The 18,001-nt window shown below is 38.2% G+C and overlaps 1 protein-coding gene across 1 annotated transcript in view; it reads right to left on the reverse strand.

Annotated features, from left to right (window-relative positions):
• Positions 1-7,135: 7,135 nt before the first annotated feature.
• CLMN (calmin) overlaps positions 7,136-18,001 on the reverse strand; it is a 21,528-nt gene continuing 10,662 nt past the window's right edge. Inside the window, exons 7-13 of the mRNA XM_009280959.1 lie at positions 16,147-16,340; positions 15,251-15,333; positions 13,021-14,334; positions 11,785-11,966; positions 10,175-10,235; positions 8,852-8,913; positions 7,136-7,289 (exon numbers count right to left, since the gene is read on the reverse strand). Of these exons, the coding sequence (XP_009279234.1) occupies positions 7,136-7,289; positions 8,852-8,913; positions 10,175-10,235; positions 11,785-11,966; positions 13,021-14,334; positions 15,251-15,333; positions 16,147-16,340 (2,050 nt within the window). The remainder of the gene's footprint in view (positions 7,290-8,851; positions 8,914-10,174; positions 10,236-11,784; positions 11,967-13,020; positions 14,335-15,250; positions 15,334-16,146; positions 16,341-18,001) is intronic.

Consider the following 18,001-nt stretch of genomic DNA (forward strand, 5'->3'; position numbering starts at 1 on the left):
CAATGCACTTTATGAATTTGCTCTGTTTACTGAGGTCTTCCCTGCTAAAAAGTGACTATCGCTTCTGGACATGAAAATGAATGAATTAATAAAAATAATATATAATAATTTATATCTTACACATATCTGAACTGAGATGTTTGAAGATATTTTCTCGGGAGGAAAAGGACAAACCCACAGATTAACAGATTATATACAGGAAGCCTGTCCATTTATTTCAAAATTGGAGATTTTATAAAATAAAGTGGAACTATTCGCTAGTAAATACTATTCTTATTACAGCATAACAGTTTCTAAAAACATTTTCTTTTCTAATATACCAACTATACACAAGAATATATCTTTCTCACAAAAATTAGCTTTGAGCAACAAGTGCAAACATTCAATACAAACCACTGATTGAAAGCATTCAGAAGAAATGTATTTGAAAGTACACAAGAATGCATCTCCTTCAGTATATTTTGTGATACCACTCAAATCCTCCCAGCATTTGTTCTCATGTAAATAAGCATCATTCCTCACCACTTGCCAAAGAGAAACATGTATTTTAAATATTACATTCCTTCCTTACAAATTATTTCTTCAGCTTAAAAGTCCCTCATTAACTCTTCAGCAAACTAGCACTTTACAGATTACATTTTAAACTGGAGAACTTTAACAAGAAAGCTAAAACAGTTTCTTCAGCAGCATTTGTTCTCATGTAAATAAGCATCATTCCTCACCACTTGCCAAAGAGAAACATGTATTTTAAATATTACATTCCTTCCTTACAAATTATTTCTTCAGCTTAAAAGTCCCTCATTAACTCTTCAGCAAACTAGCACTTTACAGATTACATTTTAAACTGGAGAACTTTAACAAGAAAGCTAAAACAGTTTCTTCAGCTTTTTACATAGAAGAATACAATATCACAAAGTGGTGTGCCTACTAAAATATGTTTTGTTTTGTTCAAGATAAAAGCAGAAGCTGATTTTTTTTTACTACAATAAAAATAGACTTATTTGACTTGTGTAAGTTATTTGGCATTAAAAAATGACTGCATTAGTTCTCTGAAAAAATAAGCAGCATATAATTTGAAAGTTATGTGATTTAAATCAGACCAGTCATTTCTAACTAAACACTGGTGATTTTCTGTTACAGTCTAATAATGGCCGTGGATCAGGACCCCCCTGTACGAACTGGTCCTTGGACACAGAGCAAATCTATTCTGTGAATCAGAGATTCCAGGAAGGCCCAGTTAAAGTAATGAAATTACTTTCGGAATAAATTATTACCTGACCTGAACACAGCAGTGAAGGCCTGGACCTAGCCTTTCTTGGAATGGTAGGTTTTAGTATTTCTCACTGAGGTAAAATTAATTATTCTTATTGCCCCTTCTAACATTTTCATGAGGAAAGAAGTATATTAATCACCCCGAGGCCAATTTTATGTTCCAGAGACATAAACTTAGACATTCCCCTCAAGGTGAGAAAATAGCACAGGTCTCATTTTCCAGTATCAGCAGTAGCAGCTGCCTGGAAAGGAGTCATCAAAAGTGCCACCGAGGTGGAAGGAAGTTTTCCATGTCTCACATTTAGAGGAGGAAAGAAATACTGTGATGTTCCACAATTTCAGTTAAGATAACCCTGAAATGGACACGGCACTTGAAAATAAAAGGGTTAATTTTTCACCCTTTCTGAGCTCTAGAGTTGTGTCAAGCGATGGACAGAGTAAGCAAGCTATCCCATTCACAGTATGACTTTTCCGTATCACTTAATGTGCATATACCTCCCATCCTCCTGCATGAACAGCTTCACAATCTTGGGGCGGCGTGGGTGGGAACAAGCCATACTGCAAGTCCTGTTTAGATACAAACCTGGAACGTGAACAAGTTGGGCAGCTGTAAATTAGTGTTATCAGTGGTATGCCGAGTGGAAAAATTTGATGGTATTTACCTGACAAAAAAATGCACAATGTGGAAATACAAAAACTTCGCGGTTTTTTGCCTCCATTCAGATCCACTACCTATTAGCTCAATGGAAAACAGCGGGGAACCTACTGTCAGGGTAAGAGCTTTCAGCTGTAGCGGTTTGGGAACTTTGATGGCCGCATTCCAGCCTGTAACCTCAGTCTTGTCTTCCAGCCACTCGTTCCCCACTGCTGTTCTCTTAATCAAAAATGGAAGTTGATGTTAACTTCCTAAAAGAAAGAGAGGATTGATCCTGCAGAATTTAGGTAAACAAATGCTGTGCATACAATGGGGTTAACTGAAGTCAGTGGTATTGTTTGTGTACATTGGATTTGAGGGGATCCACCGCTAAGGGCAATGCATAGGCTTCAGCTACTTCCTGGCCTATGTGATTAATGTCGATGTAAGTCCCCTCAGGGCCAGATCCTGTAGTGTGTGCTTAGCACACAGATGTGTTACATTGACTTCCACAGAAGTAGAGGAACTGAACACATCACTGGATGCATTCAAGTTTGCGCTTGGCAAGAAGGGACTCCCAAGTACGTAAAGCTAGCATAAGTGATAATGCACTACTGTAACTATTATCTGGTTAGATGGCTGAATATGATACCATGTACACTGGCCAAATTAATCTTCTAAGCTCTGATTCTGTGGGCATTGGTGCAGAAAACCCTAAAAAAACCCACTGGGTATTGCATGGTACCCCTGTAAACTCAATGGAGCACTACTTGGATAAAGAAGTTCTAGTCCTACTGAGCTGGAGTAAATTGAGAGTCTCCAGAAGATGTAGAGGATTTAAGTGTGTTTAGACACCAAATATCAACATGTAGAAATTTCAGCCTCAGGAAGTTTTAATGGAAGAAAGTAGCTTAATCACTCAGTATATTTTGCAACTTTAGCTGAAAGTTTAACATCACAAAATGACATATTGCTATGCAGCTTTAAGAATCACACAATTGTATTCAGTCATTTCCCATGTTTTTCAAGTCTACTATTCATTAAAAACTCTTCTCCTGTTTGCAGTTTCCAGTTTTCAAATGGATGACACAACCGATGCATAGCTTAATGTTCATTCTCATGAGTCATAATTAATAAATAATCATATCACATACATAGAATTTTACAGGTACTCTTAAAATGGTTTTACAGTTCTATTAAATATATAGATAAAATAATCACTGCTATATAAAAAAATCATTTTAAAACAGCTGAACTCTCAAGCTTTGCATAAAAGTCTGTAGACACATTCATTACAATCTAGAAACTCAATAAAAATACATTTTAGAGCTCAATCCATCAAAAATATTCATGGCATTAAAAAGTGATTGTCATTTTTTTTACTGTAATCTGTGCTTGCCCTATCTTTGCACTGATCCATTTCCTCCAATTTGGCCAAGGCTATATTCAATTCAGTTTGTAGATTATGTGACTGTTTAACTAATTTCTTCAACTCTACGACATCTGCCCCATACATGTTTAGCGGGGTTCTGTCTTTAATAGCATCTCTCTCCTTGCACTTTCTGTAACACCAAAATGAAACACTTTGCAGTTAAGTTACATGACTACAATAACATCGAACCATCCTATTATAGTTGTCTCTCAGTCTTTAATAGAGCTTCTGTGAACAACAAACATCCTTTACCAGTGATCCTCAAGCACTTCCTGACACTTACACTTCACAATACTCTGCTACCCACACATTTGCTCAACAACAATAGGTTTTAGAAACGGTCTTAACAGATCGGTACCCTTGTGTATCTGAATTCTGCTGCTAAATCAAAATACCAAATGCGGTCAGTGCAAGCTTAGCATTTTTCAAAAACCCAGGCAAAAATTCAGGAAACACTTCCTTATTCAGACAGTGCACATATCTGTTGGAAAATGGAGAGATGATAGATTGCCCACCAGCCTTTAAAACCTCCACTACCTCAAGCCAGTCCTCTAGCCAGCAAGTTAAAACAGGCTTTGCCAGAGTGAATGCTTCACCATCAGGCTTGTAGACTGTAAGCTCAGAATAGGACACAAAGTCTAACAACAAGCAATGTTTTCAAAATAGGACACTTGCATTGAGGGATTGGATCTTGCACTGTGGAAGAAGAGATGCAGGCTGACAAGTCAATTTAAGTGGGGGAAGCTGCAGCTTATGCAGATGTCACTTCTTGCAGTTCCAAGTAATGGCAAAACTCTTGAAGAGTTCAGTCTCTTTTCATGCACAGTTGACCATACCAGTATAATCACTCTTAACTCTTTACCCTGGATCTTCTTACCCATGGCATGGCTGAGTAAGGTACGCTGCTTCTGTTATAGCAAAACCACAACCAAACCAACCCAAATATGGAAAGCAACTTAATACCAAGTGTCATGGACTAATTTAATATTTTTTTCGTCTATTTTGCATGGAAGAAACAATCTCCATCTCTTAATGGGAGAGGCTGGAAAGCGTACATCAGTTAAAACATTGGGTGAGATGATCAAGACAATTGCTGGATGCTGTTTGGCATTTAAACTGCTCATTTCACTGCTTCAGTCACTGTTAGTCAGTGGGAGGTGAGAAAGAAAACCCTGGGTTTTCTCCCTCTTGGAAGAAAATACTGTGTAATGAAATTGCCAGCATCAGTGCATTCCCATTCACATTTCCATTCTTTATGGATGTCAGTTGTTTAGATGAGACATCCAAAGACCTGCTCATTCTGATTAATTTTCTTAGGAGGAAGGAGAGAAGACAGAAGGGAGCCTACTTTACTTGATTGAACTTTGATAGCTGTAAAGTTCTATGAAAAGACTGTAATCCAACTACAGATAATCTCTGCTGAAGACTAAGAAACATGGAAGAACCAGAGAGAAAGATACAAAGGCTCAGAAAAAGCTGTCATAAACCCAAGGAGCCTATGAAGAGTGGCACATAATGAAGAGCTGTCAACACTTTTGCACCAAATTAATGTACATTGCTACTTGCTGCTATTAAATAGCTGCCATGCCCCAGCCTGGTATTCACTAGTTTTCAGGATAAGGATATAAAGTTTCTTGTATTAATTTTTATTCTTTGAGAGAAAAAGCACTAGCCCTTCAATGTTATATTTTAGCCTACTTCAAGAAAGCATCTTCAAAAATTCTAATACAGGTTTTCTTTTGGAAGAAAGTATCACTGTCTTCATCAACAAGCACAAACAGGTTCATGCATCACAAAATTAGATGACTCAAAATGTTGAACATTTTCATCAGTAAGATGAAAGACTATTTTTTTACTTATGTTGATTTACACTGAATTAAGTTGGGAAGTTTGGATCTGTTCCTCACCAAGCACAAAGGATCTTATTTTTAGGTTCATGGGGTGAATCCAGCTCTAGTCAATGGTGACAGGACAGAATAGGAAAGATTTCAGTTTTCTGTTGACTGAAAGAGGTTCAGAATTTTACCTTCAGTGTTTAAGATCTCCTGCCATGCACTGCTGCTATTGAATTCTAACTGCAGCTTGGAAGAAAAATCCCAGGGAAACAAAAAGGTTATAAAGAAGAATGAAGTGTGATGGATGGTTAGGATTACCCCAGCAGATAACATGACTACAAACAGGTTTTAAATACCTGCAAATAAATTGCTATATATTCTGATATGTCCTGATCCCAGGTGCTATTAGTTCAGCTGAAAACTAAGCCAGGACAGAGATACACCTTATGCTAAAACAAATATGTAAAACTTCTAGTCACGTGTTGTAACTTTCACTCAATGTAAATTATGAAACCCCTCATTTTATGAAGCACATTGCAGTCAACCTGACGAATTTTCAGGTGGAAGCAGCAACACGACATAGTCTCATAAAGCATACTATGAAACTCAAAATGTGCCAATGAAAAATAGTGACTTCAATAAAAGTCACACAGAGAAAAGTTACTGCTATTAAATTGAAGACTTCTCTTTTGTCCTGAATGCACGGGTGCACCTTCTCTGGCAAAAATCCTAAATCAAATATACTAAAGTGATCACTGATGTGGACAAAAATTACAAGATGCAGAAGTGGCTCAACTGTGTCTATAGACAAGCCACAGGAGTCTCTTCAGTTGCACTAGAAAGTCAATACCGGCTGTCAACATTTCTCTGTATTTAGTTTTACATCTGTCATTTCTTTCTCTATTGATTTGGGCACTTAAAGGATATTTCTAATCCTTTTGCTATGCATTTGTGCCTTAGTAGCCTCAGCAAATTAGGTTACCTATTAGTTTTTGTATCTTTAAAGAGGAGAAATCTTCATGTGATCTGGTAAGTAAAAGCAGCAAAGAAAAGGAAGCAGAAGCAGCCTCAGAAGCAGAGAGGTACTTCTTTAAAAACAAAAACAAAACCAAAACCATGGTATCTGTTCCTGATAAAATTATTAAACTTCTTGAACATCTTTTCAAAGATGGCCACCATTGGTAACGTACAAAAAGTGTATTTCTTCAGGTATTCTCTACAGAAGTTTCTGGGCTAAGATTTCCCATATGATCCCTCCTAAGAAGCAGCTAGTATGTATGTTCTTCACACTTCTCCATACCCAATTTATTCCTGCAAATTAAACATAACAAAAGGTGCAGCATAAAAATGAATTTAAATCCTAAAAAACGAAACTCCCCTACCTAAATAAACCCTCAACCTGATTTTGTTGCTCCACTGGATTGCCATTGGAGTTGTAATCAATTCCTGGGGTCAGCACGTTCCACCACCTGCAGCTCTGCTCTGCCTCCAGTTCTCTCAAAGAATTCCACAGAAAACATGAAAAAACATTTCTAGCCTTGCCCCTGCAGGCGGGCCAGATTCATGGGCAAGTCAACACCACCCCTCTTCCACAGCTCTCAGGCTCTACCTAAGTAAATGAAGCCAGAAGAATCATTTTTGAAGACTAGAGCTCTGAATTGTTCATATTTCTACTGATAATTATCTGGTTTTATTTAGCATCTTATAAAGCAAGGCACAAATGTACAAAATTGCGTCTACTAAACCAGGTCATTTTTATATATATTTACACAATTATCATAATATAAAATGTGCTTAGACACTGTCATAGCACAACAGTAGAGAAATTGAGGACAACCTGATAATAAACACAAATACCAGGTCCTACACGTCTGTTTGTGCTTCACCTGAAGGAACATATTCATATGCAGATACGCAAAGCAATCCAGCCACCGTCCTTTATTTTTCCACACCTCACAGAGATCAAACTTTGTTGCTAAGAAGTTGAGGAAGGAGTAAGAGGCAGTAGACCAGCACCCAGAAGAAAATGATGAAGTAGAATAGCTCTGGCTGCTCAACAATGGTAATTTCATGAGTTGGTGCTGGAGTCTCACTTGCTTCCAAGTCCTTTTTCTTCCTGAAAACAGAAGAGAATTTGATAAAGAGGCAGGAAAAAGAAGAAAAAACCCTCACGGTTAATATTTACTGTAAAGATCAGAGGATGGACTAAAAGACAGCAGTTTAATGAACCATTTCAGTCTAGTCAGTTGGAGTCCAAGCTAGACTATGAGGTGCATAACAGGCTTTAGCGGTGTGTTCCCTTAGGAGCCAATGTACATAGCAATTAATCCTCTGAAAACTCTGGACAAATTCTCAGGTAGTTTAAATACATGCCATTACAGTACAGTCCTTTGACGTAAGGTGATTTCCACCAGTCAAAAAGATGCCCTTTTGTATGCAGAACAGTAAACATAGCTCTGGGCAACACACATGACACGTTCACAATTTTACTTATACACTGTATCTGACTTGATATACTTTCCCCAAATCATCTACTTTCAGAGCTTCTCATGTCAGACACCAGAACATTAAAGAGGAAAAGCCCAAGACTTCCAGAAACCAACTAGCAGTTGGGGTTTTGTAGGACAACTCCAAAATTCCAGCTTTCCAAAATTCCAGCAGTGGTTCATAAGGGCAAAGCCCGATGGACTTGGCCAGCAGCACTGAACACTCACAAAGACAAGAAAAGGTCTTATTTAAAAAGGCACAAGATGGTACACTCATTTTATGATTTTATAATACTATATGAATCACCCTCTGGTAGACTTTTTTAAAATCTGCTTTTGGAGAAAACTGTTTTTTGGCCTGTTTTAATGAGTCCTTTTTCTGACTTGGGGCATCCTACTTGCTCAGATATTACACTGGATATATACCTGAGTACACACAGAACTTGTTCAATATCAGCAGTCTGCAAACAGGCATAACTGTGACAGCTATTCATGTACTTTTTTAACAGAAGCGTAAGTGAGACCAGGACACTGGATCCCGATAATATTTTATGTGTTTTCTGCATTTAAATGCAACCATCATTTTAACTAGAAGTTCTGGGAGGTACTATTCAGTATCAACTGAGAGGGAAAACCCAAAGCAATCCTTGTTTCTTACAGATATGTAGACCCTGATACCAAAGGGATACACACTCTGTGTTCAGGATCCATCACCCTAAGTCTAAACTAAACACACATACAAAAGATAAAAACTCATGGGTGCTCTAACAAGGCCAGAACTCCACTGAAGTATCATCTTTCCCTAGCACTGACCACACTAAACATTGTCTTGACAGTCTTCCAAACCTGGAAAGAGTCATCATTGCCAGAGGGCTGCATATTTGAAGTCCTCCTGCTCTTTTCTGGGTCTGAAATATCCACCATGTGGGGAAAGTGCTCACAGTCTTGCTTAGGCAGCTGAATCTTTCCTCTCAAGTCAAGAAAAAGCATTTTAGTCAAGGGGGAGATTGAGCAATAAAGAAGTTTTGTATCTTACACCTATGGGAAATATGGACTCTGAGCCATTACACAAGACATCCAGTCAGGTCTCTACCATTACAGTTAATTTTCATTTCCCTTTGTAACATTGTTAGAAGTACCTAGGAGTTATGGATTCCTTGCAAAAGGCTTTGTCTGAATAAGAACGACTCACCTGATGATTAATGGATTTTCACCCATATCTGTCATCTTCTGCTCGTTTACACCATAGGTTTCCTTAAACAAACCAGGAATAGATTATATTAAAAAAATAAAATTCAGCATCTCGCAAAGATGGTAATTGTGTGTGTATTTTATGCAGAGTATATGTAACATTTGCTCAAATAAAATGATAGTGTGCTTATAAATTTACTCCCTGCCAGCACATCCACCACTGCAGTCTTGTACACACACAGAAAAGGAAAAAAGTTGTGAAAAAAGAAGACTTTTTTGCTTTCAACTGCTTTCATTCAGTTGAATAAAGCTCCCCTCATTAATATATACTTCTAGTAGTTCTGACAGTGTTGGAAAACTAAAGCATCTGTGTGAAACCTCAGTTTCATTGAACATCGGTGGCAGCATTTCTCTAAAACTCCAAGACGGTCAGAATTTTATTTTGTGCTGAAAAGAGCCATATTCCTATCCTGGCTCAGTGTGCCCAGATTGCTGATCCTGTCCCTTCCTTCTGACTTAAAAAAATAAAAATCCAGAGCTCAGTTGTATAGTATGCTCTCAAGAAACCAATATGAATTTCATCTGCTATTCAGGATGCAGTTTCACATTACAACTAAAATTCTTGTAGGGTTAGCTGCTGCTATTGAGATAACATAATACACTGCTACTGTGAGGGAGAGGGAAAGAGCCCAATCTCTCATAAAAAGTGCACTTCAGGAGGCACCCAGCATTTTTGTAGGGCTGTGACCAGGACACCAACATACATACAGAGACTGCAGAAACTAAAAGAAACTGGAGCAGCAAATAAAGGCAGCTTCAAAGAACCAAAATGTTGCAGCTATACTGTTATGACAAAGCAAGCCTCAAAGTTACAGTAGAGAAAGAGCCCATCTCATAAAAAGTGCACTTCAGGAGGCACCCAGCATTTTTGTAGGGCTGTGACCAGGACACCAACATACATACAGAGACTGCAGAAACTAAAAGAAACTGGAGCAGCAAATAAAGGCAGCTTCAAAGAACCAAAATGTTGCAGCTATACTGTTATGACAAAGCAAGCCTCAAAGTTACAGTAGATTTAATTGTAGTGTTAGGTACTCCTTTGCGGGTTTGTTCAAGGCTCAATAAAGTTCAGTTCCATATGTTTAGAAGAGTTCAGTAAAGCTTTTCAGCTATGCCTGGTTTTGGCACTAAAATTATTAGAAGTCACAGGGCTTTTGTATTATCACAGAGCTTTATATATAGAGTAGACCCTTTTACAGTATGTGAACTTTTGGAGTTTAAGAGAAACAGAGAAACAGTGATAGGTAAATTTCCACATACTTACCTCCTCAGAAGTATTAGGAGATCTTTTTCGGAGATAAATGTTGGAATCACTGTCACTGGTTCTGAAAAGCATGTAAAAGCAAAGTTTTTAAATTCATAAAGCTAAGTTTTGTTTTGACTTCAAAGAGCCACTGCAATTGCACATGCTAGTTTTAAGCTATGCAAAACCACAAATATGCATTGTTGCACGTATTAGAATACGGACTTGAATTTATCAGTAACGTTATAAAAAATAGCTTTGGGAAAACCTGACCCACAATAAAAAAATCCATATGCTCAAATTGGAATCTTTTCTGAAAAATGGTATCTGATAGGGTTTTTGCACCTTTGACATCATTAACATTTAAGTGAGAGTATACCCCAGGTTGTATGTCTGTGTATATAAATAAAAAATTGACAGACCTTGCAGGGAACAGAAAGCTTGAAGGAAACTATGGGCTTTTGTAAGCAAACTATTTCAAATTCTTTAGAGTGCTATAGTGATAAGCATCAACAAATTACAGTTCATGTCCCACTCAAAATACATTACCTAAGAACTAAATTAGAACATAAGAGGGAACAGAAGTGAATGGAGTAAAATTAGCTGAGTGTCTCTGTACTGGGTCTGGCTGGGGTGCAGTCAACTTTCCCTACAGCAGCTCCTGTAGTGCTGTGCTTTGTATTTGTAGCTAAAACAGTGCTGATAACACACCAGTGTTTCAGCTATTGCTGAGCAGTGCTCGCACAGCGCCAAGACTGTCTCTCCAATCCTCCCGCAAAGGCCAGTAGGCTGGGGGTGGGCAAGAGATTGGGAGGGGACATAGCCAGGATAACTGACCCCAACTGACCCAAGGGATATTCCATACCATATGATGTTGTGCTCAGCAATAAAAACTAAGAGAAAGGAGGAAGCTTGGCAGAGGGACGCACACACTCTCGTTACTAAGGCATTTGTCTTCTGAAGCAACCACTATGCCTACTGAGGCCCTACTTCCCAGGAAGTGGCTGGACATCGCCTGCTGATGGGAAGTAGAGAATAAATCTTTTTTTTTTTTATTGTCTCCTTTTGCTTTGCATCCACACGTGGCCTTTGCTTTTTTTCATTAAACTGCCTTTACCTCGACCCATGAGTTTTTCATCTTATTTTCTTCCCCCATCCTGCTGAGGATGGGAAGTGAGAGAGTGGCTTGGTGGGCACCTGGTGGCCAGCCAAGGTCAACCTACCACAATCTCATTCACTTATTCAGAGACAGAAAAAAAGGCCAACAAATATCTGTTGGAATGAAGCAGTGTCACGCTTCCACGTAGTGTCACAATGCACATGAATTATTCTATCTATGTTACAAAACACTCTTTCTGTTGGAAAAACAGTTAAAACACTGCCATGTTCAAAAGGCACTGGGGTTCCAGTTGGGTTTTGTGTAGCAAAGTTTGTATAGCAAAGTCAAATCAAGTCCCATTGGCACTGAATCACTTGACATGTTTAAGATAAACACAGGAAGAAGCCAATGAGTCCCAATACACTGCTTCTAAAAGAAGTCTACAAGAAACATCCAATGGACAGGGCACACTTCAAAAGACCAGGCATTCATACCAGTTAGGTGTATTTAAGACAAAGTTAATGTGAAATACCTGGTAAGTTCCTGACAATCAGCAATTTCTTCCAGTTTATCTTGTGACAGAGCAGTAGTGGCAACTTCTGAGATCTGCAAGGCTTCTGCTTTGATCATATTTTTCCCTTCTTCCTCCCTATTACTACTTTTTTCTGGTCTCTTTATGGCTATTGATAAATCCTCTAGATGTTCTACTATGGCCTGTTGAAATTAAGAAACATTTTGCATTAGACAACAAGACTGTTTCCCTACCCTTCTAAATATCTTAGTGGTGTAGCCTACTCAGATGCTAAATTGCATGTAGTACAAGATTGAAAGTCTCACTAAAGAGAATAAAAAGCAATTAATTTCTAGAAAATCATTTTGGATACATTGAGCTATAAAGTATCATCAGTTCAACATACATACAATTAGTTGTCAGTTCTTTTTATGTAAGAAGTCATGACATGACATGGCTCTTTGAAGTAATCCGCTAAGACTTTTTTTAATCTATCCCCAATTAGTCTTTGAAGCTAACAGCGAATTGACTTCATTACTCAGTAAGTGTCAGGACCAAAATATATTTAAGCAACTTGTCTAAGCAACATGTAGAATAACATTAAATGGACACTCATTCCTGAAAAACACTGTCTAAAATTACTGCGCTGGAAAATGTGTAAGACAATTCAAAATCAGTGTCTGCAAGAAGAGATGCAGTAGCAAATTGCCTAAACCCAATACACAGAATAATTACCAAAAATCCCCCCTCTTTCTCCTCCTCCAGTGTAGACAAGCCTTCATTTTACCCACGTAACTTATCTACTCAAATTGGTTTAAGTTTTTGTAGGCAAACTTATTTGGATTCAGACAAAAATTACCTTTGCCTGTATCCTTTCTGTATCAGCAATACTACTTTCTGTTCATCTCATTACAAATTATTAAAAATACCCTCTGTGATAATCTTCTATGCCTAGGGATTATACAGGAGCCTCAGACTACTTTAAAACATAATTACAATTCACATTTTTGCAGTACTATTAGTATCGGGGCTTATTCTCTCGTTTAATGTCAGATCTTCTTAGGGATCTGCAATTCCATTCACTCCAGTAGAGGGCGGTGGCAAAGCCACAGCTGGCTGTTACCAGACAGGAAACCAAGTACATTTTACATATATCTCCAAAGCATTGCGAAATGAAAGGAAATGAAGACCATTGAGGTCAGATGCTAATCCTCCCTATATACATAAGGAAATACTGGTAATAAAATAATAAAATACCTCAGGATGCTGTGGAATAGCGGAATCTTGATGGTTGGCCTTTTTGCCATCTTTTTCAATTTCTAACTCTTCTCCTACTAGTAATGGCACTTCTTTTTCATCGGAAGAATTCATGTGACTGTTAGTATCTGTTGTTTCCTCCTCACCATTCTCAGTATCCATTTCTGATGGAGGGACACCTAGCTTATTCCCTAAGTCTGGCTCTGGAGCATCTTCCTTGTAGTTCTGTTCTGGTAAGCCCTTCTCATGTAAAACATCCGTTACTGTTTCAGAAGAAGCTTTATCATTTCCAGTATCATAACCTTCAATACAAGGCTCAAGGTAAGCGTCCAAAACTGCTGATATGGGAACATTATAATGTGGATAATAAAAGAGATCATGGGGTATTACAGATACTTTCGAAGAACTGGGTAGCACTTCAGCTGGAGACTCAACTTCATCACAGCTGTCCAGGTCCTCTGGATTTTTAGGTACATCTGAGAGAGAGTCATCAGATGTTTCATGCTGTGTAGATTGTTCTTGCCTTTGGAGATTAGAACCATTCAGTGAACAATGGTTAGTTTCTATTGCCTCAAAGACAGGTAATTGCTCTGTATGTTCATTTTGTGGAAGTTTCAGTATTTCCTCATTTAGAAGATGAAGAACATATTCATGCGTATCTTCTTGTTTTGAGGTATCTTCTGGTAAAAGAATTGAAGTTTGGGGTTTGCTCTCTTCTACTTTATTTATAGATTCATCTGTAAGTATACCTGAAGTCCAGGATAATGGACTCAAAGAAGAAGTATTGGCTGAAAGGCTCTTAGTTTCATTGTCATATTCAGTAGAGGTTTCTTTAGTTAATTCTTCAGAGTAGTCTTCAAAAGAGTCAACAGAATTTTTCTGATCTGTCAGAACAGCTGGAGAAAGATCATCGTTCTGTTTCAGTGGATCATCAGATATGCCCCCTTCACCTGGCATGAATTTATCACTTAGAACCTCCCAAGAGGAATTGGATTCAAAACTGACAGATCCTGTAATTTTCAGTGAGGTGGGCCTCTGAGGCTCCTCTTCAGACGTTTCCTGTGCATCACCTAACACTTGACTCAATTTCCCATTACATTTTTCAGGAACGGTTTCTGATGGGATTCTCTCAGGCGTGTCATGAATATGAACCTTTGGAGGAGCAGGATGACTCCTTTCGTGATTAACAGTATACATGTTTTCTTCACTTTCACTTAAAATCAAAATTTTGCCTTCCTTTTCTGAAGGTGTATCTTTGATGTGGACGTATGTGGACTCAATCGGAAGCTCCTTGTCAGGATCTGTAAAGTCTTCCTATAAGTGATGATACACCATTAAAAGACAAATCATACCTCAGATACCATTTTACTTCTCCCAAACACTACACAAAGAGTAACTACCTAGCCCATCAACTCATTACCTTGTGAATGGCCAATTAATGACTCACTTATTTTGAAAGTAGGGAAACCAATTTGGCAAGTCAAGTGAGTAGAACAAAGCTCAATGTCAAGAAGCCACTTGTACAGGAAGATTAGAATGCAGACAAGCCTACTCCTAAGTTCTTAACGTATTCATCTCTCCCTGCTGCACCTGTGGAGACAACTGACTTGGCTTTTTGACACAATCCCAAACCCTGGGAATAAAATAAATCTAACAAGTCCACTAAATCCACTGTGAAATATATTAATATACAAGATTATTCCATTCCAACAGACTGTATTTAAAAAAAAAAGTAGGCTTTTTCTTTGTCCATTAAAATGCCCACAAGTCTTAATGCTAACGAATGTTAATGCTCATCTAATATAATAATAATAATTAGATCATTACAATAATTTTAATTCCAGTGACTTTAGTAATGCCCACCAATTTTATAAGCTACAAAATACATACCAACTGAGATATTCAGTCAAGAAATGAGAGGAAATGCCTTTCGTTTAGGAACCATCATTTATGTGCATGTATTCTAGCACAAAAACTTACCCAGATTCTTGAGAGACACTGAGTCCCTTGGGAACCCTTTCAAACCAAAAAGACTACGTTGAATTTTAGCAATCACCAATGAAAGCCCATTTGACTGAATTTAACAAAAATGTAAAAATTAAAACTGAGTTCGTGGTTTATTTTAAATAGTTTAGAAAGAAACCTAGAAGTTAATAAAGTCAGATATTGCTGTATTTAAGTACCCCAAAGCAAATTAAAAAAATGACGTGACGTAGGAGTAAACACATACCCCTTCCAGCTCCGGGAAGTGTTCCAGAAATTGCGCCACGTACGTCACAATTGACTGTTCATCAGGTGATTCCACCATGATATCTGTGGAGACAGACACAAGGGGCTTAAGCACACACGGCTTTGAAACGCTCTTGCAGAGGAACAGATCATCAGACATTATCCTGCCTTTATGATGAGAGAAATAACAGCTATAAACGCTTTTCTTTTTCTGACAGATCAGAGAGGGTAGAATCCTTTTCACTGTTGATGGTACTCGAAAGGGTTCTCAACGTCTTACTCACATTAATTTTTTCCTATTTCCAAACACATAACAAACGCTGATCAGGGTCCCTTTTCATCCACCTTCATACTGTTATTAGACAGTGATCTTGTTGGGTGACAGCAGAGAGATTTATTTTTAGCAGGATGTCCCAGTCTTCTAACAGCTGACCCATGAAAGCACAAATAACCAATCTGTGCTTTCAATCATAAAATCAAGGCCTAATACCCGTCTAGTAGAGTTCAGTAAAAAAGACCGCAAGAAGAAGCTCCATTTATATACATATATTTATACACACACATATATGCTTATGTTTACATATATAACAATATATATGTGTATATATGCATTGTCAAGGACAACTGGGAGATGCGAATACATTTGAATAGGTATCTACCCATTTTCCTGGTATAGCAGACTCGCACGCTTCATCCTGGAGCTTACAAATATGACTGGACGCATATGACTACAAGCCAGTGACCAATTCATTTTTATTTTTCTTATCAATCAGCCCAACACACTGATCACATCAACAGCCTAATCACTGGGAGGTTTTTAGTAGGTATCACAATGCAATATTCATTAATTCATTATAGTTTGAATGTTACCCAACAAAGTTGATGCAGGCATTTTACCTTCTGGTTCTAGGAGCCGAGGAACACCTAGTTTATTTTGTGCTATGCTGAAAGCATCCTCCAGGTTTTCTCGAGCTGATTTCTCCAGTGCTTGCTTCATGTCTACCAAAGTAGAGTCTATTGCTTTTATGATAGCTAAGAAAGCAAGGCCACTCCTCCAACTGCTGGCAAAGTCCTGAACTGCAACACCGTACCTGAACAGAATCACATACAGTTTACATGGGTGGTTGTGTTACAAAATCCAAAGTAAAGGCATCATCATTTTCAAAGACGCCTGAAAGTTAAAAGTAAGGTTGCTGAATTGCACTAGTCACATTTGAGATCTTTTTGGATTTCAAAATGCAGAAAATAAAATACATCCATAAAACACAAAAGATTCACAAACTGGATCAGTGTGGCTAACAGCTGACATCAACCTGCTTGTAGGAAGCAGTTAGTAAAAACAAAGCCTTCAAGAACTCAGCAACCACATTTAACATTCACAAAACCAAATGTCTCTGCGATTCCTGTTTCTGTTGCTCTCCAGCATTTTAATGCCATAGCTTGGGAAGACTGCCAACATTTAAGCACTTAAGAACATAAGCATAAATGATTCACATTCCTGTGTACTTGGCCTTCTACAGCAGAAAATTGTGCTTTGCCAAATGCAAATGGTGTCAGTGTATGTATAAACCACAACTGTGTTAGATGCCCAAAGTTTTGGAGGAAAAAACAGCCATCAAACTTGCAATGAAATACAGCCCCAGAATAGAAAATTCTGCACAGGTCATTGGATAACAGGATTATAATGACGCTATTCTGTTTTTAATAGTGCAGTTGCAAGAACAATTTTCTCCTATTAGATGTTTTCAATTTGAACTCTTTGACTGGACTGAAAAGTCTATGGCCTTTACTTCTCTGGTCCTCACTTTCCTTGTACCACCTCCCTGTTAATGACATTATCAGCATTATTTTGGGACTAAAACTGTGCTTCCTCTACAGTCTGCACTGGCAGATCTCAATGGGACAAGTTTATCTACACAACAAGCACCCTTAGCTTCACTGGAGATAACCAAGGGATGATGTGGCCCACAGGACCAAGTATTTAAGATGTAAATTTTTATCTTCAACACTAGACACAGAACATTTGTGTTCACAGGCAGATTTGGACGTATAAATTCATCAACAGACAAAAATGCCAAATATTCAGCTATCCAACTTGTATAAGTAAGTTTGACACATGCCTTCTTTAAAACTCTCTGGCAGTCATTGCTTCAGATAACAATATATGTAAAATACACTCCAAGCATTTACACGTGCACTAGACATCTTACACTAAAGTTTTTTAACCTGACAGTAACTCTGCCAGGTTAAAGCATTACTAGACAAAATGCTTTGGTGAAAGAACTGCTTTTTTATTAAAGAGGAGAGAGATGTGTTGAGCAACGGAAATGGACGCAAATGTTACAAGTTCATGAGAAGCTACCTAAGATTCACCCCTTCCCCTCTTTAATTCTGAGGAAAGAGGGACTCTAATATGGGCTCTGTCCTTCAAGGCACTCTGCAGCACACAGAGAAGCTCCCTCGGGGCTGCTGCTTAATTTAAGAGGCTGTTCCTAAAGTCTTTCAAAATATTTATTTTTTCAGTTCACCCCTTGTTTATCCCTACCCTTTAATTAGCAAAAGATATCAAATAGAATGCACAAAAGCCAGGGGGTAGGGGGAGGAGGGGACGATCCTGTTTTAAACAGTGCCAAGCACATTAGTGCAAGTTAACATTTAACACTCAAATCATGAAGCCAGCAACGCACACAGCTTCAAGGTCAGACAGCCGCTGTAGACACATGGCCGTAGCGATATACCCCCCTGCAGAGAC

Source organism: Aptenodytes forsteri, unplaced genomic scaffold (assembly GCF_000699145.1).
Source record: "Aptenodytes forsteri isolate BGI_AS27 unplaced genomic scaffold, ASM69914v1 Scaffold193, whole genome shotgun sequence".
NCBI classification, from domain to species: Eukaryota; Metazoa; Chordata; class Aves; order Sphenisciformes; family Spheniscidae; genus Aptenodytes; species Aptenodytes forsteri.